The sequence below is a fragment of the Rhinolophus sinicus genome, chromosome 15 (assembly GCF_057876585.1).
Source record: "Rhinolophus sinicus isolate RSI-liver-muscle chromosome 15, RSI-T2T, whole genome shotgun sequence".
NCBI classification, from domain to species: Eukaryota; Metazoa; Chordata; class Mammalia; order Chiroptera; family Rhinolophidae; genus Rhinolophus; species Rhinolophus sinicus.
Genome location: NC_142515.1, coordinates 83,018,142 through 83,045,374, shown reverse-complemented (window position 1 = coordinate 83,045,374; position 27,233 = coordinate 83,018,142). Strand labels below are relative to the sequence as shown.

Sequence of the window (27,233 nt, the reverse complement as noted above, 5' to 3'; positions counted from 1 at the left end):
CTCCAGGCCCGCACCTCCCAGCACTTCGCACCCGGCGGGACCATCCCAGGGACCCAGAGCCTTTGCCAACAGCCCAGCCTCTACCCCTCAGCGATTGGCTTCAGGTGCTGCCTGTCTGCTTTATGCTCACCAATCCTTGCCGTCTCCAGCGCTGATTGGCCATCGCGCAACCAATTGGAGCGCATCATGGACCCCTCCCGCTGCTCACTCTGGAAGTGCGTGAGGCGGGGCCGCGGCGGCTGGAGGCGGTGGCGGCGGTGGCGGCGGCGGCGGTGGCGGCGGCGGCGGCGGCGGCGGTGACGGAGACGCGTCCCAGCCGGTGAGCGAGCGCGGGGGGCGCGGGGCGGCGCAGGCATAGGGGGCCAGTGCCCCTCGGACCGAGCCAGGGCGAGGAACGGCCCTGTCATAGGTCCTGGGGCGCTGGTGGACGAGGCGGAGCGTGACAGCGTCGCGGGACAGGGAGAGGTCAAAGGCCCCCCCGGCCCCCACACCCCATGTCTGATGTCCCTTGGGGGCTCCCGCAGCCGGACCTGAGCCCCTCACCGTCAGCCCCCACACACCTGACACTGCGTCCTTTCTCATTGACCCCCCCCATACACCTGAGACTGCCTCACTGACATCCCCACACCCCCGGGGGAGGGAGGGCACCGCCCCACAAAGTTGGGTCTGCACCCCTTCACAAACCTGAGTCTGTGCCTCTAATGAATGTAACGCTCACACACCTGACACTGCGCCCCCACTCATGGACATCCCCCACACCCTGATACCGTCCCTTTGGGTGACATCTCACACCCGGAGCTGTCTGCCCCTACAGTCCCCTGCACCTCCACAATTGGGCCACCACCCCCACACCAACACCTGGGCCTGTGACCCCAAACTCATGGTGCCCCACTCACATCTGAGCCTATTGGTGTTCCTTCACTGACTTTGCTCATATCCAGGGGTATGCCCCTCCTTTCAGCAATTTGGGTCAGGACCCTCAGGTGCTCCCCCACCCCTACCTGCCCTGTGCCCCTAGAAGCACTTCCTCACTCACACCCCAGTCAGTGCGCTGGCTCATACTTTCTTCCACGTGCACCTGTGTTTGTGCCCCTCTCTGTAATTCTCAAATCCCCCTAGGTTCCCCAATATTCCAAACCTCACTATTTCAGGATCACGCTCCCCTCCAAAGAGAAGCCCACCCAGATGTCATCTTTTCATTTATGACAGTCTATCAAGTGATACGTGGATGTAGAATAATCCCATCACAGACAAAATCTGAATTATCTCCATTTTCTCAGCAACAAACCTAAAGTGACTTGAGCTAAGGAAACAGAGCCCACCCCTCCCTGAGCATTACTGAGCCTTCTCTGTGGAGCTCCCCCATTTGTTCCCATCTGTTGTGTTTATCTCTGAGGGATTGGCTGGAGAGGGGATCCCCACCCTTTCTGCAGCTGTTCCTTAGGCATCATGACTTTGACTGGGTCTGGAAAGACTGAGCTGGAAGGGCAACGTCTCTGAGCCCTGGGGTGGGGGGCCGGGGTGAGGGTGCTGGGGAGTAGGGCTTCAACATCCAGGGTGCTGCCGCTGGCAGGGTCACCTGGAAGGGAGTTGCCAGGCTTCTGGCTCCCACTCTTACAGACTGAGGCCCCTTCCTTACCCTCTGGAGCTCCTTGGGCTCTTGGAGCCAATGAACCAAGAGAGTAAGGAAACACTCTTCAGAGTGAGGGAGCTAATGTTACAGCCACTCAGAGCTAAACTGCAAAACTGGAGCCTGGTGTCGTGCTAGGGATAATGGTTTTTCTGGAATTTTTCAAGTTCCCAGGAGTATGATTTGCTAGTGTGTAGCACAGAAGGAGACTGGTGGCTTTGTAGTTAAGAAAGCAATAACGTGCCATTTCCTGTATGGCTTGCATAGTGTCTTTTACCCTCTGCCCCCTCCTGTCTTTCCCGCAAAGATGGTATTGGAATGTTCCAGAGGGTCATGTCACCTTCAGCTTTTCCTATGGATACTGAAGCCATTGGGGTTTTCTGTTCAACTTCAAAAGGAGTCATTTAAAATGTGTGTGTGTGTGTGTGTGTGTGTATGTGTATACTTATATGTAGGTGTTATACACAGATAAGCATATATACACATTTATATATACATGCACTGTACATGCATTTTATATATACGTGTGTAAAATATACATATATATACATATGTGCACATATATTTTATATATATACATAAGCAAATATATAGACTTTGACAAGGTAATTGATGTACATGGTAAAAAACACACAACTCAAACAATTGTAACAGGCGTGCAAAAAAACAGACAGGTCTCCCCGTACCTGCATCCCGTCCCTCTCTGAAGGCACCACGGTTAATAATTTCTTGCTTCCTTCCAGAGATAGTTTATGAATTTGGGGAGGGAGTTAATCCCCCCACCCATTTTAAGTCACTGGTAAATTTCCGTCAGATTTTATCCAACAAGTATGTTGATTGTATACCCAGCCTCTAACTGAGGGCTGTTGAAGTTGTTGCTCATATTTTCTTTTACAAATCCAGCTGCACTGAATAGATAGACTCATGCGTGAGCAAATATGTAGTGAATGTTGTGCGGAGCTTCATAGAGTTTCCATCCAATGCAGAGAATTCCTAGGGTTGGCCAGGCCAAAGGTCATGTCCATTCAAATGGTTACTGTTCTTCCAGAGAGGTTGCGCAGTCTCTCAGCTGTGAACTTGGAATGCCTCTTTCCTCCCACAGTGGCCAGGACAGCTTTTATCAAGTGTTCTGGTCTCTCCAATCTGATAGGTTAAAAAAAAAAACAGCCCAAGAGATCCTTTTGAATGTCGCTTCCACGCTTCCTCTCCATCTCCTAGGGCTTCTGGCTCATGTGGTGGTGATTAAACATTAGATTTCTGTTTCTCTTCCAAGGTCAGACTAAAGCTCAATCCAAGAAATATTTGAGTCCCTCCTCTGCAAAGTTCTGAAGGCAATCTTGAGTTTGTGGGGACATCGCCCAGAGTCCTAGGAGGGCATGTCCTGAGATGTTGGCACGAGATATCTTGACAAGAAAAATTGGCTGAAGAACTGGTTAGCTGTTGCTAAATGCTCCCCTCCCCACGTGGATCCTGCAAAAGAACGAGGGTTGAGGATGAGATCGAGAGAAGTCAGATGTTAAATCTATTTAGGAATCTGTCTCCACATTCTCTCAGTTGTTGGTGATTCCCCATTGATGCCAGGGGGAGGGCATCATCCATCTGAGGTCAGGCCATTTCCCACGTGTCCTCCCGTTTTGTGGTCTTTTCTCTTTTGGCAGTTAGGCGTTAGAGGAATACTGTGATGATCAGAGCTATTAGCTTCTTGGGGTTTATTTGGGCTTGTTGGATTTTATTACTGCTTAACAAAAAGGTATGTAATGTACACATGAAAAGAACCGAGGTAGAAGGAATAGTAAAACTAACACCCAGCTCAAGAATTAGTGTTGCCCTTGGCAGCTCCTTCCTGGTCACTGTGCTTGCTTTTTTTTTTTTTTAAATTAGGGAATACTGGGGAACAGTGTTTTTCCAGGACCCATCAGCTCCATGTCAAGTCGTTTGTTTTGTTTGTTTGTTTTTAATCAAGTTGTGGGGGCCGCAGCTCAGCTCCAAGTCAAGTCATTGTTTTTCAATTTAGTTGTGGAGGACACAGCTTAGTTCCAAGTCAAGTCGTTTTCAGTCTACTTGTGGAGGGCACAGTTCACTGGCCCACATGGGACTCGAACCGGCGACCTTGGTGTCATGAGCACCTTGCTCCAATCACTCAAGCTCAGCTCCAAGCTCAAGCCGTTGTCTTCAATCTAGTTGTAGAGGGCGCAGCTCACTGGCCCATGTGGGAATCGAACTGGCTACCTTGTTAAGAGCTTGCGCTCTAACTAACTGAGCCATCCGGCCGCCCCACTGTGCTATTTTTAAAATACGTTTCTTTTCTTCACTGAGTACCTTTTGCTGCGGCTGAGTGCTTGGATTCCAGGGTCTCAACAAAGTTCAGCAGAAGCCAGGTTTTCTGCTGAAGCTCTGCCAGCAGAGTGCCCTGGAGGTCTGGAGAGGAGAGCAGTGACCTCAGCGACAGGTTACCAGCCAAGGGACAGACTGGCTCTGGGAGGTTTGATGTCAGACTCCTGCCATGTTAGTTTCCTGGGGCAGCTGTCACAAATCACCGCAAACTGGGTGGCTGAAAAAAGAAATGTATTCTGCCATAGTTGTGGAGGCCAGAAGGCCCAAATCAAGGGGTTGACAGGTGCTAAAGACGGAACGTTTGTGTCCCCCCCTTAAAATTCATATGTTGAAACCTAAACCCCAGTATGATGGTATCGGCAGGTGGGGCCTTTGGGAGGCGATTAGGTCCTGAGGGCGGGACCCTCATAAATGGGATTCGTGCCCTTATAAAGACACCCAGGGAGTGCCCTAGACCCTTACACCATGTGAGAACACGGTGAGAAGATAGACGCCGACCATCAGATCCTTGATCTTAGACTTCAGCCTCCAGAACTGTGAGACATACGTTTCTGTAGTTTATAAATCCCGTCTGTGCTATTCTGTTATGTCAGCCGGCACAGACTAAGACAGCAGGGTTGGTTCCTCGCAGGGCCCGGAGACAGACTCCATCTCAGGCCTCTCTCCTGGCTTACAGTAGCTGCTGGCAACCTCGGGTTCCTTGGCTTGCAGCCCTATCGCCCTGATCTCGGCCCCTATCTCCACATGGCATGTCCGTGTCTTCTACGAAGGACACCAGTGATTGTGTGTAGGGCCTACCCTAAACCCAATATTCTGAACTAATTACATCTGCAAAGACCTATTTCCAACTAAGGTCACCTTCTAAGTTTCTGGGTGGACGTGAACTTTGGGGGACCCTATGTAACCCTTATCACTATGAAACCAGCATTCCTCGGGGTTTTATTCGAGGAAGTGCTTATTCAGCTTCCTCTGCTCTTTTGGGCAAAACGAGACCAGCATGGTTGGAGCACATTTCCCAGCCCCTCCAGATGGCCCATGTGGGTGGCTTCTGTGGGTTCCCTCGTCCCCTGCCTCCCTGCCCTCAGGTAGAGGCACCTGCCCAGAGCTAGCAAGGATTCGGACAAGTGAACGTGCACATGTCAGTTTTGCTCTTTGCCACCCCTTGGCAAATGCTTACTGGGCTGTGAGCTTGGTCCTAGCCCCAGTTTTACAGAAGAGAGACCAAGGCTTGAGGTGGCCTTTGTCCAAAGACACACAAGGAGAACACGGGGGAGCCGAGACAGGGGCAGGTCGGTCTGACTGCAAACAAGTTGCCGTAGCACCGTGCTTTCAGTTGCTGTTACACACCAATGTGGGTAAATTGTCCTGGCACACCACCGCTGGTACGGCCTCCAGGAGTGGAACAAACTCGAAGTCTCATTCTACGACCCATAAATATTTGTGTGCCGGGGCCAGGGACAGGTGCAGAGGAAGCAGAAATTCTGGGGCTGAGAATGGCAGAGAAATGCGGACATGGATCAGACCCTCACCGAGTGATTGGGGCACTGTAATTGATCGGTCCTGATCAGAGACTGGGCTGGTAATTCAGGGGTCCAGGAAGGCTCCCTGAGATCTGAAGCCATCAGGGAATTTGCTCAGTGGCAAAGCATTGTGAGCAGAGGGAATGACTGCACCTGGACATGTGGGGCTCAACAGAGGTGGAGGGACAGGGGAGCGAGAGAGGGTCCTGAGGGGGTCCATGTGCTCGTGAGAGACAAGCCAGTAGATGCCGTGTTTCCCCAAAAATAAGGCCTACCCAGACCATCAGCTCTAATGCAGCTTTTAGAGCAAAAATTAATATAAGACCCAGTCTTATACAAGACCCGGTATTATTATATTACATTATATTAGAGACCCGGTCTTATGTTAATTTTTGCTCCAAAAGACGCATTAGAGCTGATGGTCTGGCTAGGTCTGATTTTAGGGGAAACACAGTCAGAGGCCTCACGTCCAGGCTGCTATGGGCCAGCGCAGTCAGCAGGCCTGGGCGCAGAGTTTCTCTGGCCTGTGCCTTCCCAGCTGTGAGATGGGGACCTGGACGGGAGACCAGCCTTGTGAGAGGTTTCGAGATTTCCATGATGAAATGTACCCCCATAGAGCTCCCGACGATGCTGGAGCCATCCTCCGTCTCCCGGCCCTATGTCTTGCTATGGGATGAGTCAGAAAAGTGCCTATGTATGTTTCACTTAAGTATTCATTACAGCCACGCCGACCCAAGATCCACCAGGTCTGCGATATTTGTCAGCACAGTGTGTCACCCCTTGTCCTGTCTAAAGGGCTGATTCTCAGGCCTCACTCTAGTGACTCTGGCTTTAGTCTGTGGTAGGGGCTCAGGAGTCCTGCACACGTGTCCCCAGAGATTCTGAGACAGGTGTGCCTGCAAACACCTGGCATACTAGCTCAGACTTGGGAGAATATACAAGACCCTTCCAATCCCTGTTGGCAGGTCCCTGTGGCCCTGGAGGAGGAGGGGTGGGGTGGTACTCCTGCCTTGCAGCACGATGGGAAGACGCTGCCCATTGCTGCTCAGGCCTTCGCTACGGCTGGTCTATCCTTGAGCTGGTGAAGGGGTGCGTAAGAGCCAGGCCTTGAAGAACAGGCAGGTTTGGGGCTGCTCACGGACCCGTTTTCTTGGAACACATTGGTCAGAGCCAAATGATGGCAGCCCATCATGTGAGTCAGAGATTGTACCGCTGTTGTGCTGGGCAGTGAGGACGGTGGGTGGAGGACGGCTTGGTGGGGAGCAGGCGCTTCCTAAATAACCAGCATGTGATGGGCAGTGAGGCACTGCTATCCACGTTTGTTCAGCACTTTGGGGAGATGAACCTGGAGGAGGGAGAGAGGAGGGGGGCTGGACTCCAGGGACCAGTGCTCAGCCCTTCTGGAGGTCCTGACATGGGGGGTGTGAGCTGAATGGTGAGATCTGGGAGCTGGGAAGGCCTGCTCAGACCAGGTGGTGATGGTGGGCTCCCTCCCAGCCCTGTCTGAGTCCTCATTGGGCAGAACAGTATTTACCAACGCAGTCACCTGCTTGAGCAGCACCAGCCTGGGAAGATAGCGACAGATGAGAAACTAAGGCCCAGAGAGGTTTAGGGACACGTCCAAGGTCACATGCTGGACCCCATCTTCCCATAGCAGTTGCATGGCATGGCCAAGAGCCCATACATGCTTCTGCTTGGGGAATGAGGCAGGGATTAAAGAGGTACCATTCCTGAAGGGCAGGAAGATGGATAGCAAAAGCACCTATCTACAGGTGTGTGCTTCTGCCTCCTTGCGAGGTGGTCATGGACACTGAGTGTGACCCAGGCCCTTGCCTTACCAGGACCTCAAGCCTTGCAGGGCAGGCAAATGAAAAGTGGCCCCTCCAGTGTTCAGTGAAGAGCAGAACAGCTAACTTTGGGCAGGTGAGGCTAGGGCATTTAGGATGGGCTTTGAAGGATGCAGAGGAGTTTGTCAGGCATGAAGGGAGTGCAGCCAAAGCAGAACTTGGCGTGTCCAGTGAATTAGTTCACTCATCCAGCAAGTAATTGAGTAGGTGTGAGCCCCGTGCTGGGCTCCATGTGGCGAGAACACAAGGCTTTAGGGTTTGGACATTACGCAAGTGCACCCTCTTAGAGAGTACCGTTGAGTGCCCCAGGTGTTTTAGGTTACTCCAAGTGCAGCTGGCGACAGGACTGAGGACAGTGACTAACCATACATAGAATGTTCTGGATCTTTCAGAACATAGATGCCTGTGTGTCTGACCCATAGAGACTGCAGCACAGGGTTGTAGTGACCAGAGTTTGTGTGAAAGGCACACACTGAAGTGCACGTAGCAGGTAGAAGCGCATTGCCACCGGCCTGATCGGGGTTAACAGGGAGCAGCCGTTATATAAGAGCTCTGCTCTCTCAGGCAGAAGTTAAAGCCCATTAACTGGAAAAGGGAAAGACCTTTATCAGCAGGCAGATAGGAGGTAATTGGCTTCCGTTTACCAAGACATTAAGGTATCTGTTCCGTGGCTGTTTGTAAACTCCATCGATGGAGAAACTGCCCGCATTTGTGCAAACATACCCCGCGGGGTGGAGCGCAAGGCCATGCCTCCACTCTGGGCAGGGAGCTGCCAAGGGAAACAGGCACGAGTGTGTGTGCATGTGTGTGTCTGCGTGTGTGTCTTAGGGCGGCTGCAGCGTGGGGCTCCCAGGCAGGGCTCCCTGAGATGCTGTGACTCCCAGGTTCACAGTTGCTAGGCAATGCTGTTCAGTAAGTTATATTGCCAAAGGGGGCCCCCCACCCTCACCCCGCTTCACTTTGTCTTTTTGTTTGACAAATGGAAAGATTGCCAGGTCAGAAATACTGTGTGAAAGATGAGTGTTTGTTCACTGGAGTTGGTCTGCGAATGCCACCCACCTATGGCATGGCCCCTAGTTCTCACCCCATGGCTGGGGGGGAGATACCTGAGTCCCAGTTCCTGGTGCTTGTTAAAGGTGCCTCTGGAGAGCGTGCTGAGGCTGGGCCTCCTGGGTTGGAAATACAGTCCAGGGCTGCAGGAGGGAAGGGAACTATACAGGTCAGGGCTCTGCAGCGGATGGAAACCCATCCCAAACTGGCTGAACTGCACAGGGGCTTTGTGAGCTCCAGGGTGGAAAAGTGCGGGTTCCTCCCAAACGTTGGGTCCCTGGACACCCCCCCACACCCCCGTCTGCAGACACTGCCTCCCCCTGCTGCCCTTGGTTCTGGGTCCCTGCCCTCGGGCTGACCCACTTCCCCTCCCCGGGGAAAGAAGACTTCTCTGGCCCAGGGACCCCTCTCAAAAGTCTCCGTCTTTGGGTCCCCAAAACCCAGGAGTGTGAACTCATGACCGGGTCACCCTGGAGTCCAGGTGACAGAGGGTGGGCGGGGAGGCTGCCCAAGCTGCTGTCTACAGAAGGGGGCTGGACAGCCACTCTAAGGGTGACCCACCTTCCAATTTCAACTCCTTCCAGACCTTTAGTTGTCATCAGTAGGCATTCTCTACAGGTGAAGTTACATCTAGGGGGGCACGTTGTCCCTCTGGTGCCATTAGAGTCCCCTGAGAATTAGGACCCCTCAGGGACAGTGGGCCAGGCAGGGCTGGGCGCTGTTTTTACTGCTTAAAGTTTCTTTATTGCAGTATAATGTATCACAAAGTGAATAACCCCTGAGTGTACAGCTCAAGGAATTTTTATACCTGCATCCACCGTGTAACCAGACCAGGATACAGTGTTTCAAACCCACGCTGGCTCCTCCACACCCCTTCCAGAGTGGGGTAACCCATACCCCCAAAGGTTGCCCCATTCTCATCTGCTGACGAGTTTTGTCTGTACTTGAATTTTTTTCATTGTGATAAAATATATACAACATAAAATTTACCATCTTAACCATTTTAAAGTGCACAGTTCAGTGGCATTAAGTACATTCACATTGTTGTACAAGTATCACACCATCCATCTCCAGAACTTTTTCACCTTGTAAAACTGAAAGTCTGTCCCCATGAAACATTAACTCCCATCTGCCAGCCCCAGCCCCTGGCACCACCATCTACATTTTGTCTCTATGCATCTGACCCCTCTAGGGACCTCATATAAGCGGAATCATGCAATGTTTGTCCCTTTGTGACTGGCTTATTTCATTTAGTATAATGTCCTCAAGGTTCATCCACGGTGTAGCCGGTGTCAGAGTGCCCTTCCTTTTTAAAACTGAATAACAGTCCACTGTGTGGGTGGACCACATTGCGTCACTGTGCGTGGATTTCACTTGGACGGGGTCATTTGGCACAGTCTTTTATGTCTGGCTTCTCTCACTCAGTGTGGTGTTTTTGAGGTTCATCCCCATTCAGCATGAATCACTACTTCACTCCTAATTATGGCTGAGTAATGTTCCACTGTATTGGATGGACCACATTTTATTTATCTGTTTATCCCCGATGGACGTTTGTGCTGTTTTCCACCTTTGGGCGATCGTGACTCGCGCTGTCACGAACCTGGTGTACGGTGATTTGTTAGAACACCTGTCTTCAATGTCGGTGTGTGCCGGGGAGTGAAATTCCTGGGTCGTGCAGTAACTCCATTTTCAACTAGTTGAGGAGCCTGCAAATTGGTTTGCACAGCCGCTGCCCTGACTGCATTCCCTGCGTATGAGGACTCGGGGTTCTCTGGGCAGGTTTAGGAAGACCGTGGCAGGAGGATGAGTTAGGCGAATGGTCCTATGTTCGGCTCCCTCACTCCAGCTAGTGCACGAGGCCCCCAGGTGAAGGGCTCTCACCTGGTGAAGGGCAAAGCCGGTCCTGACCTGTGCCTCTGCCGTCCTCCTCAGCCAGTGACTGGGGGGGGGGGGGGGTTCAGGGTGTGGCCTTCCCCCACTGGACCGTGAGGAACCACAGGGATGGCTATTATGACCCACCCAGCAGGGGGTGATGAAGCAGGGCTGAATGGTGGAGGGAAGCTACACCCAAACCGGAATCCCTATGGGTGTTTTGCAGAGTGGTTTTAATTAAACTTAGGTGCTTTGTATGTTTTACCCTCACATCCAACCTGGTGGTGTGATGGAACCAGGTGGTACCAGAAGTCCTGACAACCTGTTCCCACTTGGGAAGTTGGGGGGGAGGGGCAAAGATCCTGCTTTCCTTGCAGGGAGAACGCTGCCAAGGATGGGGTCCTCACACAGCGGCCTTCTCCCCCTACATCGGTGCTACCTGAGCCCCCCCCTGAAAACAGCCCCACCCCCCCAGGTCTCCTCAGAGCTTGGGTGAGCTCCTGAATCCCGCCCCCCCGCTTCTCTCCATGAGACCCCCACCCTCTCACCTGAGTGACCCCACAAGTGTCCTGTCGGGGCCTCCCTGCCTCTCTGTACTCCTCCCCCACGGCAGCCCAGAGTGACCCCTGCCTCTGTCAACCCACACTCTGTCCCAGGCCGGCTAGTTCCTGTCCCCGGGCCTTTGGACTTCCTGTCTCACCGCCTGGAATGCAGCAACGGCCAAACCTCCTACCTGTTCCCTGTTTATTGGGGCTGTGGCTCCAACACCGCCCCTTAGAGAGTCTGGCCAACCACCCGGTCTTCAGTCTAGGCGCCCATCCCCTGGTCACCGCCCTGTTTGCTCCGTCATAGACTGTGTCACTGCGTGAGGGCACACTCTGTGCCTGTTCCCCGCCGCGCTCCCAGGGCCAGCAGGGTCGAGCGCAGAGACCGAATGACCCTTCTCACCTGGCAGCAGCTGGGCTTCGAGAGTCCTGGCTGTCCTGGCGTCTCACTGGATTACGCTGGCCTGGAATCAGCCTCCCTGTGACTCCCCTGCCTGAGCTGTCCACCGCGCCTCCACCCCCACGAGCTGCACCTCTGCCTTGGGTCAGCCTGTGTCCATGTCCTGTGGCTGCTGTACTAACAGACTGCCACACAGCCTCAGCAAAGGCTGAGAGCAACACAGGTGGATATGCTTTCAGTTCTGGAAACCAGAACCTGAAATGGGTGTGCAGGGCCGTGTTCCTCCTGGAGACTCCAGGAAACAGCCTATGTCCTGCCTTCTCTGGCTTCTAGAGGTACCTCCATGCTGCGGCCCGGCGCGCTTCCGGAATCCACCTTCGAAGGCAGTGTGGCAGTATCTTCACCTCTCACTGAAGGAGCCTGGGTGTGGAGGGAAGGTGCGGGGGCAGCAATGCCAGGCTGCAGGGCAGGAGCATGGACCCGCCCTGCACTGGCACACGCCTGGACGCTGCACTGCCTTGCGTCTGTTTATACAATCAGGTTCCCAGCGCCCACAGGCACACCTTGACGTCCGCCCCTTAAACTCACACAGCTCAGCTCCTTTAGCTGCTGGGATCTTTTGGCTCTGCCAGGCCCTTAGGGGACCTCAGAGTGTGGACCCACCCTCGCTCCTGCTTTCCCTGCACTGGAGCATCTTCGGGTGGAGGAGAACCAGAATGGAATGATGTTGAGGCTGCCTGGGGGCTGGGCTCCGTAGAGAAGGACGTGGCCATGGCTTTGGAGCTTGGTTTGGTTTTTGTGTCAAGGCTGAGGTTCCCTCAGCCCTTGGTCTGGTCAAACTTCTCCATGTCTCCTCAGCAAAGTGGGGAGATAAGCCAGCAACACTCGGTTGGTAGTGGCGGGGGTGATGCCCACAGCGGTCTCGGGCAGGGATGCTCAGCAAGGCCTTGCGCCGCCTCAACGCCGCCATCTGTGAAGCAGCCTTGGGACTCGTTGGTTAGGGCTGGCCTGATCAGAGAACATGGAGGCAAAGGGATTGAATAAACAAGAGCTGCCATTGTGCCGCTGTGTGCAGTATGTCTTCACCAGAGGCAGACCCCACGTCTGCTGACCCCTGACAGCCGCTCCAAGGACGGGCCAGGATCCCGGTGCACCTGCCAGGAAGAACACTGGTCACCCCACAAACCAGGCAGCCTGCACCCCTCACACAGGGCTCCCCTGGCTGCTTGCACCTTTCCCCGGCCCACGACCCTGAGCCCCTGGCTCAGAGACATAGATGGGACAGAAAGGAGCCAGGTCACCAGGCCACCCCTTGATCGCCACAGACATTGAAAGGTGTTCTTTGAAAGCTTTGGCACGTCCCAGAAGCTCTTGGATTTCTCAAGTCATTTTTTTTCCCCAGCTTGTTATTTTGAAATAATTTTAGACTTAAAAATAACAACAGTCCCTGTATAACCTTCACCCAGCTGCCCCCAGAGTTAGTCTCTGTGTCACAAGGTATCTAGCCCAGAAAATGTGCACTGATGCAACGCTCTGAACTCGTCTCCAGACCAAATTCGCGTTTCCCCAGTCTTTGCCCCAATGCCCCCATTCTGGTCCAGGCTCGCACGTTGCACTCACTCCTCTGTCTCCTTGGTCTCCTCCGGTCTGTGATGGTTTCTCGGTCCTTCCTCAGCCTTCACCACTGTGCTGACAACTGCTCGGTCATGTGTAGAGCGTCCCTCGCTGTGGTCTGTCGGATGTTTCTTCGTGAATAGACTGAGGCAGTGAGTCTTTGGCAGGAATCCTGCAGAAGCGATGTCATGTCCTTCCCAGTCAGGCCCCCCGCCCCACATGCTTCCATGGGATTCCCCGATTTATTCAGTTACCTGTAGAAATAAAGGAAGACCACCCAACTGAGAACAGAACCTGTTATTCAGAGCTTGCTACAGCCAGGAGGCAAGCTGCCACCCCTGCACTTGGCAGACTGGGGAGAGAGGGCCTTATGGTGGGGCAGGGGAGGCCCAGGGGCCCCACTGGAGGCTATTGGCATGGAGAAGCCTGTGTGATTGGTCAAGGGGTATATTTGGTGTTCTCTGGTTGGTCCTGAGTTGGAAGCAGGAGCAAAACTGTCACCAACCAAGTTCCAACTGATTAAGGCTGATTGTTACAGGAGTTGTGGGTGGTCCTTGGCTGGTTGCTACAGAAGGGGCCTGTCAGAGTCCCCATCAGGCATGGTCTGGCTTTTGTGCCTGTGTATATTGTCTTTCTTACCTGAAAGGTGTCTTTTAAGGTTTTTGGGGGGGTTTTTTTTGCATTTTTTATTGAGGTATAATTGACATATAACATTATGTTAGTTTCAGGTGTGCAACGTGAGTCGCTATTTGTGTATATTGCGAATTGATCATTACAATAGGTCTTGTTAACATACGTTACCATACACACATAGTTACTATTTGTTTTTTCTCGTGCTGAAGGCGTTTTTAAGGAACAATCCCAGACACCGCCCCCAACCCCTCACTTAATCCAGTTCCCCCACGTTTCTCCACGTGGCCATGAGCCATCCGAGACTGGGAAGGTGGCTCACTTCAGAGGTCACTCAGCTTCTACTCTGAATGTGCATTTGAACTTTGAAACAGCTTCTCTCCTGGAGGAAGAGCCACAGGGCAACACTATGTCACCACAGTGTACATTACAGCCCCATAATTTAGTCGGTAAGTGGGAGTTCGTGCCTTATGACCCCGTCACCCATTTCACCCATCCCCTCCCCCTCCCACTCCTCTGGCAGCCGCCACTGTTCTCCGTGCGCTTGGGTTAGTTTTTTTGTTTTGTTTTGTTTAGATTCCACATATAAGTGAGCTCATACAGCATTTGTGTTTCTTTGTCTGATTTATGTCCATTTATGTCACAAATGGCAAGATTTCCTTCTTTTTAAAGACTGAATGATACTCTATTATGTATATGTATCACTTTTTATTTTATTGTATTTTAAAGTGGAGAAAGAGCAGTTTATTAGAAGAAAAAAGTACACTTCAAAGAGGTAGAAGTGGGCCCGAGCAGAAAACAGTGGCTCAAGGCCGTTATTAGAAGAGAAAGTACACCTCGCAGGGTTAGGAGGGCCACGGCTTAGAGGCCCAGAGGCTCAAAGGCCAAGGCCAAAGCCAAGGGCATTTAAAAAGTCCATTTATCCATGGACACCGAGGTTGCTTCTGTGACTTAAGTATTGTGAATAATGCTGCAGTGAACCAGGAGATACAGGTATCTTTTTGAGATAGTACTTTTGTTTCCTTCAGGTAAATACCCAGAAGTGGAATTGCTGAGTCATATGGTAGTTCTATTTTTAATTTTTTGAGAAATCTCCACACTGCTTTCCACAGGGGCTGCACCAGTTTACAATCCCACCAACAGTGCACGAGGGTTCCCTTTACTCCACATCTTCACAAACACTTGTTATTTCTTTTCTTTTTGATAAGAGCCATTTTAACAAGTGAGAGGGGATATCTCACTGTGGTTCTGATACTGTTTTATTGAGGTACGATCGACTGGGATATTGCTTCGCATTTCCCTGATGATTAGGGCTGTTGAGCACCCCCTCACGTACCTGGTGCCCATTTTGTGTCTCCTTTGGGAACTTGTCTATTCAGATCCGCTGCCAATTTTAAAACCAGGTTGATTTTTTTAGTATTGAATTGTATGAGTCAAATATTGTTTCTTTGGAGCAAACATTTACAACTGGCCTCATCTAAGGATCCATCTCTCCCTGCCCAGATGCTATTGAATATAAATACATCTTTGAGCTTGTGAGTGACTTACGTTTTGAGAAGGCCAAGTGTGGGTTTTAAAGCAAAACCCACTGTCTGTCTTTCCTCCCCAAAACAATGCCTCCAAGGTACCCTTTGGGTTTGGCGTCTTCCTAAAAATTCTGGCCAGGTATGCAATCGCTTGTCAAGGAGCAAGTGTCACACCTGGGCAAGTGGCCACCCCGTCTCACCCTCGCCCCCCAGGGCAGCCTGTGACTTGCTTTGCCCCCTCGCCTTCCTGAACCTCAGACCACAGGGCACTCGTGACCCCAGAGAGCATCTTTCTGCTGTGGCCAGAGGCCCGAGGGTGACTCCTGAGCTCGGTTCCTCCAACATCCCTGGGGACCTCCTCCCCCAGTTCTACAGGCTGCACCCCCGTTCTAGGATTCATTTTATGGTGTTTTCTTCTCACTTAAATTCACCTAAAGGACATTTTGCATTACTACCTTAAAAAGAAATTTAGATAAAACTCTGAGGGTAGAACTTACAATGTATATGTGTGTGTGTGTTTGTGTGTACCCGTATGTTCATATATAATATAAAATATATAACGTTAGAAAACAAAATTCAGCTAAGTTTTTTTTTTTTTTTAAGTTTTAAAGATCGTATTGGCTTTATTCGGTGATTCATGAATTGGGCAGCATCGCATCTGACAGACAGAAAGGAGCTCCGAGAAGCCGTGCAAAGTGAAAGACTTTTAAAGGCAGAAGGAGGTTAATATTAATAGCAAAGACAGGATTGTTTGTGGCAAGGTCACCTTCCTTTAGGGGACAGCAGGGGTCTGTCAGGCAGAGGACCTCACTAGTGCTAACCAGGTGATTCCAGATTGACTAGTGTAAGAGTCCACTCCTGAGACAGGCTGAAACTGTAATTAAGTTAGATATTAAGTCTTAGTTTGGTGATTTGGGGCTTAGCACAAGTGACTCCATTTTGAGCTTGCTGTGTCTTTTTTTTTTTTTTAACAATAAAGATCACCTCATGAGCCATAGCTTGTAATACAGTGGTTTGAGTGTGTTGGTTGAGGCCCATTATTCATGAAATTAATTTAGTTGGTTGTGATCAGCTTTACTGAAATTAAATAGAGGGAAGGGGAAGGAAGATTGCAGAGCAAATTGCACTTTGAAAGAGCTATCTTTTATCTCCGAAAACTTTTGTTTTCCTTAGGGCTTGCATGCATGAGTGTGAGTAAGTATAAGTGTATGATGTAAAATGTATTTCTTAGTGTGGGTTATGGTTAAAAAGATTTCTTAAATAACTGGTTAGCTAATAAACATGAACAGTTTTTTAAAAAGAAAGAAATTCGGTATTACTAGCAACAAAGGAAGGAACAAGGTGCAACAGAAACAAAAGAACGTTGAGAAACCTCCTCATTCAGTTGCCTGCCTCGGTGCAGAGTCTCCACCTCTGGCTCCAGAGAGAGGGAGGGTAGCAGGTACTGCAGGAACCAAAGTCGGAACAGGTGCAGGCAGCTCTGGCACCTGGATTTTGTGTGCCAGTTGCAGGGAGAGGCTCAGTGGGGAGCATGGAGGGCTCCCTGAGTGCAGTGGGAGGTTGTCTGTCCAGGAAAAGGCACTGGGGGTGGGGGGTGGGGACATGTGGTGGGGGCCCTGGTGCCCCCCAGGTTCTCTCCTAAAAAGGGCCCTGGCTTCGTTTCCACTGGCTGCCATAACAAATCACCACGAACTGGGTGGCTTACGACAACAGAGATTTATCCTCCTAGTTTTGGAGGTCAGATGGCTGAAATTAAGGTGTGGGGCCCACTCCCTCCAGAGACTCTAGGGGAGGGGTGACCGTTCCTTGTCTCTTCAAGCTTCTGGTGGCCCCAGGTGTTCTTGGCTAGTGAGGACATCTCTCCAGCCTCTGCCTGTCTTCACAGGGCCTTCTTTCTCCCTGTCCGTCTCTCCTTTTCCATCTGTCTCTTATCAGATCACTTGTCCTCAATCCAGTATGATCTCATCTCGAGATCCTTACCTTAATTACATCTGCGAAGGCCCTTTTCCAAATAACATCCCATTCACAGATTCTGGGAGGACGTGTCTTTTGGTGGCCACCATTCAGCCCCCTACAGGGACCTTCCCCATGACCGGCCTTGACCTTCTGTTACCTGCAGTGACACCCTCTGCAGGTGCGCCCTAGTTTGTGTGATGCATGTTTTCTGTCTGTTCCCACCACACTGAGGCCCCATTTGCGTCGTCGGCACTGAGATCCAGAGCAGGCCCTCGTAAGGTCCAGGGGGCTCCATGAGCAGCCCCGGGTTTGAGCCTGTGAGCACCTGCAGTTTATCACAAAACTGCAACCTGGGGAGCTCGGAGCCGGAGCTGGGGCGCGCACCTGGCCATGGGCACCTCACCCACGGCAGGTGCGCGAAGGGCTGGATCCTTTCTCCAGAAGGTGGTTTTTCAGAATGTGTTCACGGTCAACACCCCCACGAGACTCAGCACCATCCGCTCCCAGATGCAAGGATGATCCCCGGGGTCCAGAGTGTTGGGGGGACATGAGCGACAGCGGAGGTGCTAGGGGTGGGGGTGACAGCCTCTGCGCATTCCACAGGCTGACACCCCAGCAATTAGCTTGAAAACACTGTTAGGGCCTGGTTTCTCTTTGCAAACAGTTTTAGATTTACAGAACAATTGCGAGGATAACACAGCCCCTCCACCCCACACACCCGGTTTCTTCCTTTTTAGTGTCTTACATGAATATGGTGGATTTGTCACAACTAATGAACACATCGTTAACCTAAAAATGAAAGGCCAAAATGAGAGAGGTAATAAGCATTTATTTGAGATCAAAAAGAATAGCTCTTGGGGAAGCACTGGTTCGGGGAGACACCCAAATAGAGTTCCAATTAGGAGACAAAGGCCGGGGGCATTTATGAGAAAGGGAAGAACAATTACATCAATAGAAGGAAGGCATCTCTGTTGGTGCAGATAAGCTAACTAGTGACACTAATTCTAAACAATGTTTTTAATTGTCAGTCTGTTAGTCATAGGTTGGCTTCCTTGTTATCCTTTCAAGTAATTGTTTGAGACACAATGTTTCTTTAGGCCCAGTCCAAGGATTATTTTGCCCTGTTTTAACCTTCCAAAGGTTTGAGGCGTAAGACGTGCAAGGCGGTTCCTCTTGAATGGCAGCTCCGGCTCCATTTTAAGTGGCTCCATTTTTCCCCAAAAAAAATAGTGATACATTATTATTAACGAAAGTCCATAGTTTATTCAGATTTCCTCTTTTTCCCCTGATGTCCTTTTTCTGTCCCAGCATCTCACACAACATTTAGTCGTCATGTCTCCTTAGTGTAGTGTAGGCTCCTCTGGGCTGAGACAGTTTCTCAGACTTTCTTGGTCTGATGACCTTGACAGTGTTGAGAACTGGTGGGGTGTTTTGTAGGATGCCCTCAAGTGGGATTTGTGTGGTGTTTCTCTCATGGTTGGACTGGGGTGACGGGTTTGGGGAGGAGAACCCCACACGTGAAGTGCCCTTTTCATCACACTGTGACCAGGGCACATGCCATCGACATGACTTACACTGGGGTTGACCTTGATCACCCGCTGAGATGGTGTCTGTCAGGCGGCTGCACTGTGAAGCTTCTCTTCCCGCTTTCCTGGCTGTCCTCTAGGAAGGAAGTCACTACTGACAGCTCACACCTCAGGCGAGGAGGCCCAGTTCTCTTCCTCCAGGGCAGAGCATCTGCATACATTGTCTGGGATTCTTCTGATGGAAGATTTCTCTCTTCTCCCCCATTTATTTATTCAATCATTCATTTATTTTAGTGTGGACTCATGGATATTTTATTCTTTGGATTAGAATCCAGTACTGTTTCATTGATTTCGTTGCTCACACTGTTCCAGCTTTGGCCACCGGGAGGTCTTTGACTCACCTGGGCCTGGGTCCCATGTTTCATCGTCACACCCCTGAGTTTTGGTTTCTCCTTGGCGTCTCAGGCTGCTCTGTGCTCATCCCTACTTTTCCTAGAAGCAGCTGTTTTTCCCAGAGCCAGGGGCCTTGTTTGAGAAGAAAACAGCAACAGAGGGCCAATGGAGTGGGATCCTGAGAGTGCTTTCTAGAGCCTTCTGCACTGGCACTGATGTGGGGGGACCCAGAGGACGGTCTGCTCAGGGCACATCTGCATCCTGTGCGTCATTTTATAGGAAAGTGATTCATTGGATAATTTTAAAGTGTGGGAACTGAGACCTCAAAGAACACCAGTGCATGATGGCATCTGGGTGACATCTGTCCTTCACCCTTCCTCCTGGCCCCCTCACTGCAGTTTGCTGAGCTTCGCGTGCGCTGCCACTCAGATGATAAATGTAGGTTTCCAGTGAGGAATCATCAAGTATTAGGGCCCTTGCTGTAAGCTCGGCTGTAAAGAGCAGGCATCCACGCAGTAAAAAAAAAAGATTAATTTTCAGAATTGTTTCTGTGGACAGAGGCTTGGGTCCAAGCTGACTTGAATCCAGTATGTGTTTGGCTGAGGGCATTCGGCGCCCTCCAGCCTCCATGCCTCACAGCCCACCATGCCCCTGCCCTTCTGCTGTGTGATCTCATTGGGGTGGCTTAACCTCTCTGAGCCCACCTATGTAGTTGGTACTAGGTTTAAAAAGCTGATGATTGAGAGGCCTATTTGTGACGATCAAATAAAAAGGCTTTTGTAGCAGCGGACGGGTGGCTCAGTTGGTTAGAGCCCCAGCTCTGGGCAACGGGGCTGCCAGTTTGATTCCCACATGGGCCAGTGTGCTGTGCCCTCCGCAACTAGAATGAAGTCATGAGCTGCCGCTCAGCTCCTGGGTGGCTCAGTTGGTTGAAGCTCGTCCTCTCAACCACAAGGTTGCCGGTTCGACTCCCGCAAGGGATGGTGGGCTGTGCCCCCTGCAACTAGCAACGGCACCTGGACCTGGAGCTGAGCTGCGCCCTCCACAGCTAAGACTGAAAGGACAACAACTTGACTTGGAAAAAGTCCTGGAAGTACACAGTGTTCCCCAATAAAGTCCTGTTCCCCTTCCCCAATAAAAATCTTTAAAAAATAAAAAGGCTTTTGTAAGCGATGAAGCCATCAGCGCAGGGACTGCGGCCTCTGGCTGCTCGTGCAGCGTCCTTTCCCTGCAGGGAGACAGATGCCAAGTTAGGAAACTCACCCCAGCTGAGTGACTGGGGGACAGGGTGGGTGGGGGAGGCCCCTTCTCACCTGGACTCCTACCCCCTCTGCCCCCCAGGACCAAATCTGCAGCGTCCCCCGCAGCCTGGAATGGGTAATGGTGTGAAGGAAGGTGCAGTGCGATTGCATAAGGATGCCGAGGCCGTCCTGCCCGCAGCCGTCTCTTCAAAGGCAAGTACCCGCCTCCCCACGGGCGTGCTCACAGGTCCCTCTCCTGTGTGCATACACCTGTCACGGAGGAGCACCTTCCTTCACCCTCTATCAACCCCCACCCTGGTCCAGGGCTAAGAGATGACAGCAGCTTAAGTATCGCGGCCTGGCTGGGCTCTGAGCAAGCGGTTTTGGGGCCAGGGGCCAGAGTCCTCACAGGACATGGTCCTCAGGGGGGCAGAGCCCTCCCCGCCCTCTCCGACGACAGACCATGTAACGATGTGTTTCTTGCAGAGCGATCACAGGCAAGTTCTCAGATCCCTCCTGTCCGGGGCTGTGGCCGGCGCTCTTGCCAAAACAGCAGTAGCTCCCCTGGACCGAACCAAAATCATCTTCCAAGGTAAATGCTGTCTGTCAGTCTGTCCTGTGCAAGAATGCTGCCAGGCACTCACCCTCCTCCTCCATGGTCCCCTAAACTGCACTGCAGATTGGTTCTTGGGGCAGCTGTCACAAACCCAGCGGCTTCGAATAGGAACGTGTTCTCTCACAGTTCCAGAAGTCTGAAATCAAGGTGCTAGCAGGGTTGGGTCCTTCTGGGGGCTCTCGAAGAGACTTCCTGCCTTTTCCAGCTCCAGGTGTCCTTGGCTTGTGGCTGCATCACCCCAATCTCTGCCTTCCCCCCAATGCTTTTGTCCTCTCCTCTTATAAGAACAACCGTTGTTAGATTAGGGCCGACCCCACTCCAGCACAGCCTCGGTTTCATGTAATGACACCTGCAAAGACCCTGTTTCTGATTAGGGTCAGTCACAGGATGGGGGGGAGGTCAGGGCACGGACATGTTTTTTGGGGGGACACAGTTCAAGAAACCACCATCCCTCCCTCCTTAGGGTTAAGTAGGCCCAGGGTCTCCTGGAGACGAGGCCTTTCCATCCTGCACACAGTGACCGGTCACTGCTCGGCACTGGGCAGGTGGATGGTCACAACCCAGGACCCCTGCCCATCAGCTCTCTGACAGGAGAGGCCCTCCCCAATTCCTCAAGCTGGTCCCCCTCAGTTTCCTCATCCATACGACAAGGACAATAACATCAGCTGCCTCCCTGAGGGCTGTGGGAAGGGCAGGCCCTCGGCTGAGGTCCCCCGTGTCCGTTCCCCATGTCCGCTGCGTTACCTGGCAAATGCAATGTAGCGCCCTGCATGTAACTCTGAAGGCAGTACGTGGGCACACAGCCACACAGGCGAGAATGCAGGGTGGCCGGGGAACACAGCAGAGGCTCAGGACGTGAGGATGCGGAGGCTGCAAGCCCGAGACCCATGATGACCTGTTTCTTGATCCGTGTGGCCACTGTGGCTCCAGCCCCTAGTGACAGTACATCAAGGAGCAGGAGAGTGAGCCGGGTAGCGAGGGAGGGTGGGAGAGGCAAGTTAGGGGCTACGTGCTGGGCCATCAGGAAGAGAGGGCAGACCCCAGACAGAGACCGCTGTTGCCTTGCCCTGGGGGAGCTGAGCCCCTGGGCTGATGCCCACACGGCTGGCAGCTGTGATCCTTCCTCACAGGGGTCTGGCTGGAGTCCCACCGGGGTGGGAGTGCCAAGTGTCGACCCTTCAGAGGTGCCTCCTACCACAGGCCCCTGCAGAGACCCTCACTGTCCTGGGGGTCAGATGGCAGCTCAGTCCCCCTTCCTGGGGACACGTGGCATGCAGAAGGGCCCCAGGACCAGGGGTGAGGAGGTTCCCTGGAGGAGTGTTCCTGCTCAGGGTGCTAGCCCCTCAGCCCTTGGGGGAGAGCATTCTCAGGGGCTGCTGTCACTCCCCAGGTCAGATCAGACTCCTGCAGTGGGGGTCACATGGACTAGGGGGTCCTGTCCTGCACATCTAACAGTCTATGTTGTGCTTTTGTTTTCTTCTAGTGTCTTCAAAAAGATTTTCCGCCAAGGTGAGCCACCAGGTCACCAATCAATCCCTGGCTCTGGGGCTGTCACCAGCTGCCCCACTGGGCTGGCAGGAGGTGGTAGAGGCCTGGGGGAGTGGGGAGATGCTTTTCAAGGTGCTTTCCCCCTTGGGTTCCCCCAAGGCCTCCCCTGCCAGGCCCCAGGTCTGGGACCACCTGTCCTGGCACCCTGAGTTCTGCCTCGAAACAGTGCCCCCTGGGAATTGATAGAAGACCTGGGTTTCCTGGGGGGGGGGTGGCGATGAGACTTTATGTTCTGAAACCACATTTTCACATTTGATTTATTTTTAAGCACAGAGCAGGCATACTTAATAAAGAAAAAATGTTTTTGAAAGCTAGACTACCAGACAAATGCCGACAAAACACCTTCTGTGCAGGGCTCTGAACCTGCTCTGCAAACCTGGCCTTCCTGCTGGACATGAGGCGGGGTGTTGGCGGAGGGGCTAGGAGCCGGGGCAGACGGAGTGGGGAGCAGGAAGGTGGAGGTGCTGACCTTGCCCCTCCCCCACCAGGAGGCCTTCCGGCTGCTCTACTTTACCTACCTCCACGAAGGCTTCCTCAGCCTGTGGCGTGGGAACTCGGCCACCATGGTGCGCGTGGTGCCCTATGCCGCCATCCAGTTCAGCGCTCATGAGGAGTACAAGCGCGTCCTGGGCCGCTACTATGGCTTCCGTGGAGAGTGAGGCCCCGCCCTGCACCCCAAAATACTCTCAACTCTCTCCAGTCCCCCTGCTGTCCCGTCTCACTTCCGCACGCGCCCCACATCAGAGCCCAGGTCCCAGGAGGACGAGGAGGGAAGGTCCCCATCATTCATTCATGGAATCGCAAAGCGAAGCCCATCAAGAGACCCCACCGGCGCGGCCACCTGCCTCCGTCCCCCTCCCCCCACACTGAGACCTGTGGGCCTTAGGCTGGGCCTCCCTTTTTCAGGCCTTGGGGTCTCACTATCTTCTCACCCCTTCTACCCTTTCAGAGCCCTGCCCCCTTGGCCCCGCCTCCTCGCAGGGGCACTCGCTGGAACCACAGCCGCGTCGCTTACCTACCCCCTGGACCTGGTCCGAGCGCGCATGGCCGTGACCCCAAAGGAAATGTGAGTCCTTTCTGTGGTGACCTTCACTAGCATTAGGGGCTCTGTGTCTCTTGGGGCCCCGAGGTTGGATCCCTCCATCTGGCCCCCGGGGTTTGCATCCTGGCCTCTGCATCCAGGGCACGAAGGAGGCCGTAGTATCAACTCCACCACGTGGACCCCACCTGGTACAGGAGGGCAAACCAGGCATGTGGTTCTGCAGCAGTTCCAGAAAGTTCTCTAAGCCTGGGGGTCAGTTCTACTTCCGAAAAACTAGTCTTCATTTTCAATTGGACACAGATGCCTTAAAAATCCACAGGCATGAAAGACGAGGGCTGAGCAGGATGATCCCAGCGATGAGTCCGAGTACGGCCTCGGGCACCCATTTCCCCCTGCAGTGCCAGGTGGTTATGTTCCTTAAAGAAGGACAGCGTCAGCATCCAGGCTTGCCCTCCCCCTGCTGCAGAGGCACCTAGGATTAGTGAGTTAAGCCTAGCGGTTCCTCCCTGTGCCGCGGCCTCAGCCTGCCCTCCCGTCGCCCATCCTGGCAGGTACAGCAACATTTTTCACGTTTTCATCCGCATCTCCCGGGAGGAGGGGCTGAAGACCCTCTACCACGGCTTCACGCCCACCGTGCTGGGGGTCATCCCCTACGCGGGGCTGAGCTTCTTCACCTACGAGACACTCAAGAGCCTGCATAGAGGTGAGTTGGGGTGGGTGGGGCCCAGCGCCCGCAGGTCACACAGACCTGGAGACTGGGTATTAGGACCCCTTGGGTCAGACAGGCTGGGGGCTCAGGGTCCAAGTCAAGAGAAGGCACATGACAGCAGCCCACCCCTGTGGAACCCGGACTCAACGCCCTTTAATGCCTTGCTTTAAGAGCAATCTTGTCAAGTCCAATGTGTTGCCCAGAGCATTGGCTGCCACTTGTGCAACCACAGGCACCTGCGAAAAGCCTACAGAGGTAAAACCTAGACTGAGGGCGAGTGCCTTCTTGTGTTTTGGTCATTTTGAGAGCTTCAAATAGTATAGAGAACACTACAACCACCTGCCCAAGTGCCTGCCGTACCCTCTCCATAGTTGGAAATACTTGCGCACCTATATGTGGCAGGGAACAATGGCTCCTCTCTGCTTCCTGGTTATAAAAAGCACGGTAACAAGTGGAGTCACATCCCGCACCTCTGGGTAGTGAGTGCAGCTCTGCCTCAGCTTGTGTCCAGTCCACCCCGCCGAGGTCCGTGGCCCTGTCGCATCCTTTTAGAGGTGGGGTGGGCCTGAGGTGGGGGGGGCGTGTGGAGCATCCAGGCTGCTGGCAGATTTTCTGTGATCGGTGGACATCCAGGGGCACCTTCTTGTGAGTGAACCACATTGGTGGTGTCTCCCCATTTTTAATTCCTGGTTTTAAATTTACAACATGTTTAGAGAACCCCTGTTGGTCAGTTGCACGTCCTCAGTCCCTTTGGACCCACGAGGCAGCGCTGGGTGTTCACCATCCTGTGCTTGCACAGGGCGCCCGGGTGGTGGTGGCCGTGGCAGAAGGGGAGAAGGAGAGGGCCTCGTGGACGGCATGCTGTTCGTCTTTACTAGACAGAAAACAGGATCGATTCAATGGGAGCTTGTTCTGTGTCTTTGGACCTGGTTATAAGATTCTTTGTGCCTTTCTGTCTTTTAAAAATCTTTTATTTTTCAAAAATAAGGGTTTTTTTTAATGACCAGGTGGGAAGGCTCAGGGGACCTAATCAGGTCCTGAAACGCAGGGGCGACAGAGTACGGCGTCTGTGGGTGTGCGGGGTGCGCCTGTGGGTACTGGTGCGCGTTGGGGTGTGGGGTGCGCTCGACGGCGCCCTCACGGACCCTCCTGGCCCTCCCCGCAGAGTACAGTGGCCACCGGCAGCCCTACCCCTTTGAGCGAATGATTTTCGGGGCCTGCGCCGGCCTCATCGGGCAATCTGCCTCGTACCCGCTGGACGTGGTGCGGCGGCGCATGCAGACGGCCGGCGTCACAGGCCACCCGCGCGCCTCCATCGCCTGCACGCTGCGCACCATCGTGCGGGAAGAGGGCGCGGTGCGCGGCCTCTACAAGGGCCTGAGCATGAACTGGCTCAAGGGCCCCATCGCCGTGGGCATCAGCTTCACCACCTTCGACCTCATGCAGATCCTGCTGCGACGCCTGCAGAGCTAGGGCCCCGCGCTCGCTCCTGTCAGGACTGGGAGTCGAGCCGGAGCACGCGGAGGACCCCCGACCCCTAAAGTTTTGGAGCTCCAGGATCGAAGTGGCCTGGTTCTGCCCCGGAGCCACGTGGGAGAGCCTTGTGGAACACGCAGGCGGCCGGGGGTCTGGGTGTGAGAGGAAGGCCAGAGGCCGTTGAACTGCAGTGTTGGGACCGGTTGGCCTGTCTCCTCTCTTCCCTCCTCCCTGGGGCTGGCGCTGCCTCCCGGAGGTACCCCCGCCCCCAACCGCCCTGACGCTGGAGTAACCAGCACCGCCTCCTGGCGCTCTGTGCCCTTGGACAAGCTCCTGGCTCAGTGACCCTGTCCCTACTGGGCTCAGAGCCAGACTCCACCTGCCCCTGTCCTGGGTCTATGCTGCGCGCAGGGGAGCCAGAGAGTGCGGGAGAGGCCTGGCCTCCCCGTCCACGTTGGGACCAGTCTCCTGTTCAGCTGTGGCTGCAAATACAGCCTTTCACCAGCGCCACCCCTGCCCTGCCTTTACTTCCCAGGTGACACAACTCCTCCGTCCCCAGAGCCTTCTGCTGGGGAACAGCCCTCTCTGAGATTGTTACCCAAGCCTGACTCCATGTCAGCGTGGGGCCCTAGAGCCAGTCTTCCCCACAGCAGCAGCCATGGAGGCTGGGCCTCAGGCCCTGACCTCTGCCCACAGGCACAGAGGCTCTTGGGGGCACCGGTAGCATCTGGCACGTCCTTGGCGTCCCACCTGAGTGCGCATTTGACCAGGACATGGCGCAATTTAAGGCCCACGGGGTTGTCTGATTTCCATGAATAGAGTGCATAGAGGTGGTTGGCAGCCCTGATCCTCCCCACATGGGAGCTCCCGAGACAGTGTATGGCCTGGGATGGGGAGCTCAGAAGAGTCGGGGTACCCCAGGACACCCCCCAGAGAGTTGGGCTCCCGGTGAAGTTTCCAGGTCCCTCTGGTGTCACAGGGACTCAGAAACACCCATTTCCTAATGATGTTTGGAGTTTCTTGACTTCTTGTTTTTTTCAATTTGTCCAATCTTGCGTCTGGTCATGGTAAACCCTGACTGGCCCAATCTGGTTCCAGGACAAGGTTGACTCAGCCCCACCATGTGTGAAATGATTTGTGTGCTTGTCCCACACGCATTTCCGGTTGTGACTTTGATTTCTTCCCTTTGTTCTGCCCTATGTCTGTTCTTGCCCGGGACCTGTGGGTGTCCTTCCTTGCATGTGTCAACCCGCCAGCCCCAACCTCATCCCCATACTCTTGTCCCCAGGGGCCCAAGCAGCCTGTGACGGCTGTCCTGTTGGGTAAGTGTCCCACCTCTCTCCCAGCCTTGCCCAGCGCTCAGGAGAGGCAGGGGCGCCCCCAACAGGGAGACGGGATGAGGACCCAAAGGCCCCAGCGGGGAGAGAGCAGCTGGGCAGGTGAAACCGGTGGCTGGTTGGGCAGCACCCTCCTCTGAGCTGCAGGCTGGGCAGGAGGGGGAGGGTACCCCAGGTCCTGCTGGCCCTAGTGTGCCTCCTTAAGGTGGCTCCCAGCCCAGGGGGCCTCAGCAGCTCCACCCCACTCCCCAGCCCCACGCACAGCTGGGCCGGCACCCTCTGCGGTCACTCCCCACCGGCTGCCTGTCCTGGTCTGGAGTTATTTTGATGCCATGAAGACACTTTGTTTATATATAATGTTTATATATTTTAAAGATTTGTGCCAAGAGAGTATATTTAATAAAAACTAAAATGACTTTTC

The 27,233-nt window shown here is 53.4% G+C and overlaps 1 protein-coding gene across 2 annotated transcripts; it reads left to right on the top strand.

Annotated features, from left to right (window-relative positions):
* The first annotated feature begins 223 nt into the window (after window positions 1-223).
* Window positions 224-27,233, top strand: SLC25A42 (solute carrier family 25 member 42). Of its 2 annotated transcripts, XM_088792367.1 has the most exons (9): window positions 241-264; window positions 298-319; window positions 20,185-20,297; window positions 20,571-20,676; window positions 22,184-22,209; window positions 22,737-22,903; window positions 23,198-23,314; window positions 23,842-23,993; window positions 25,165-27,233. In XM_088792367.1, exons 3-9 carry the CDS (start codon window positions 20,217-20,219, stop codon window positions 25,470-25,472), a joined length of 957 nt encoding a protein of 318 aa, XP_088648493.1. In that variant the 5' UTR covers window positions 241-264; window positions 298-319; window positions 20,185-20,216; the 3' UTR covers window positions 25,473-27,233. The 2 variants fall into 2 exon arrangements, with proteins under 2 accessions (XP_074193911.1, XP_088648493.1); XM_074337810.2 differs by having other exon boundaries at window positions 224-319.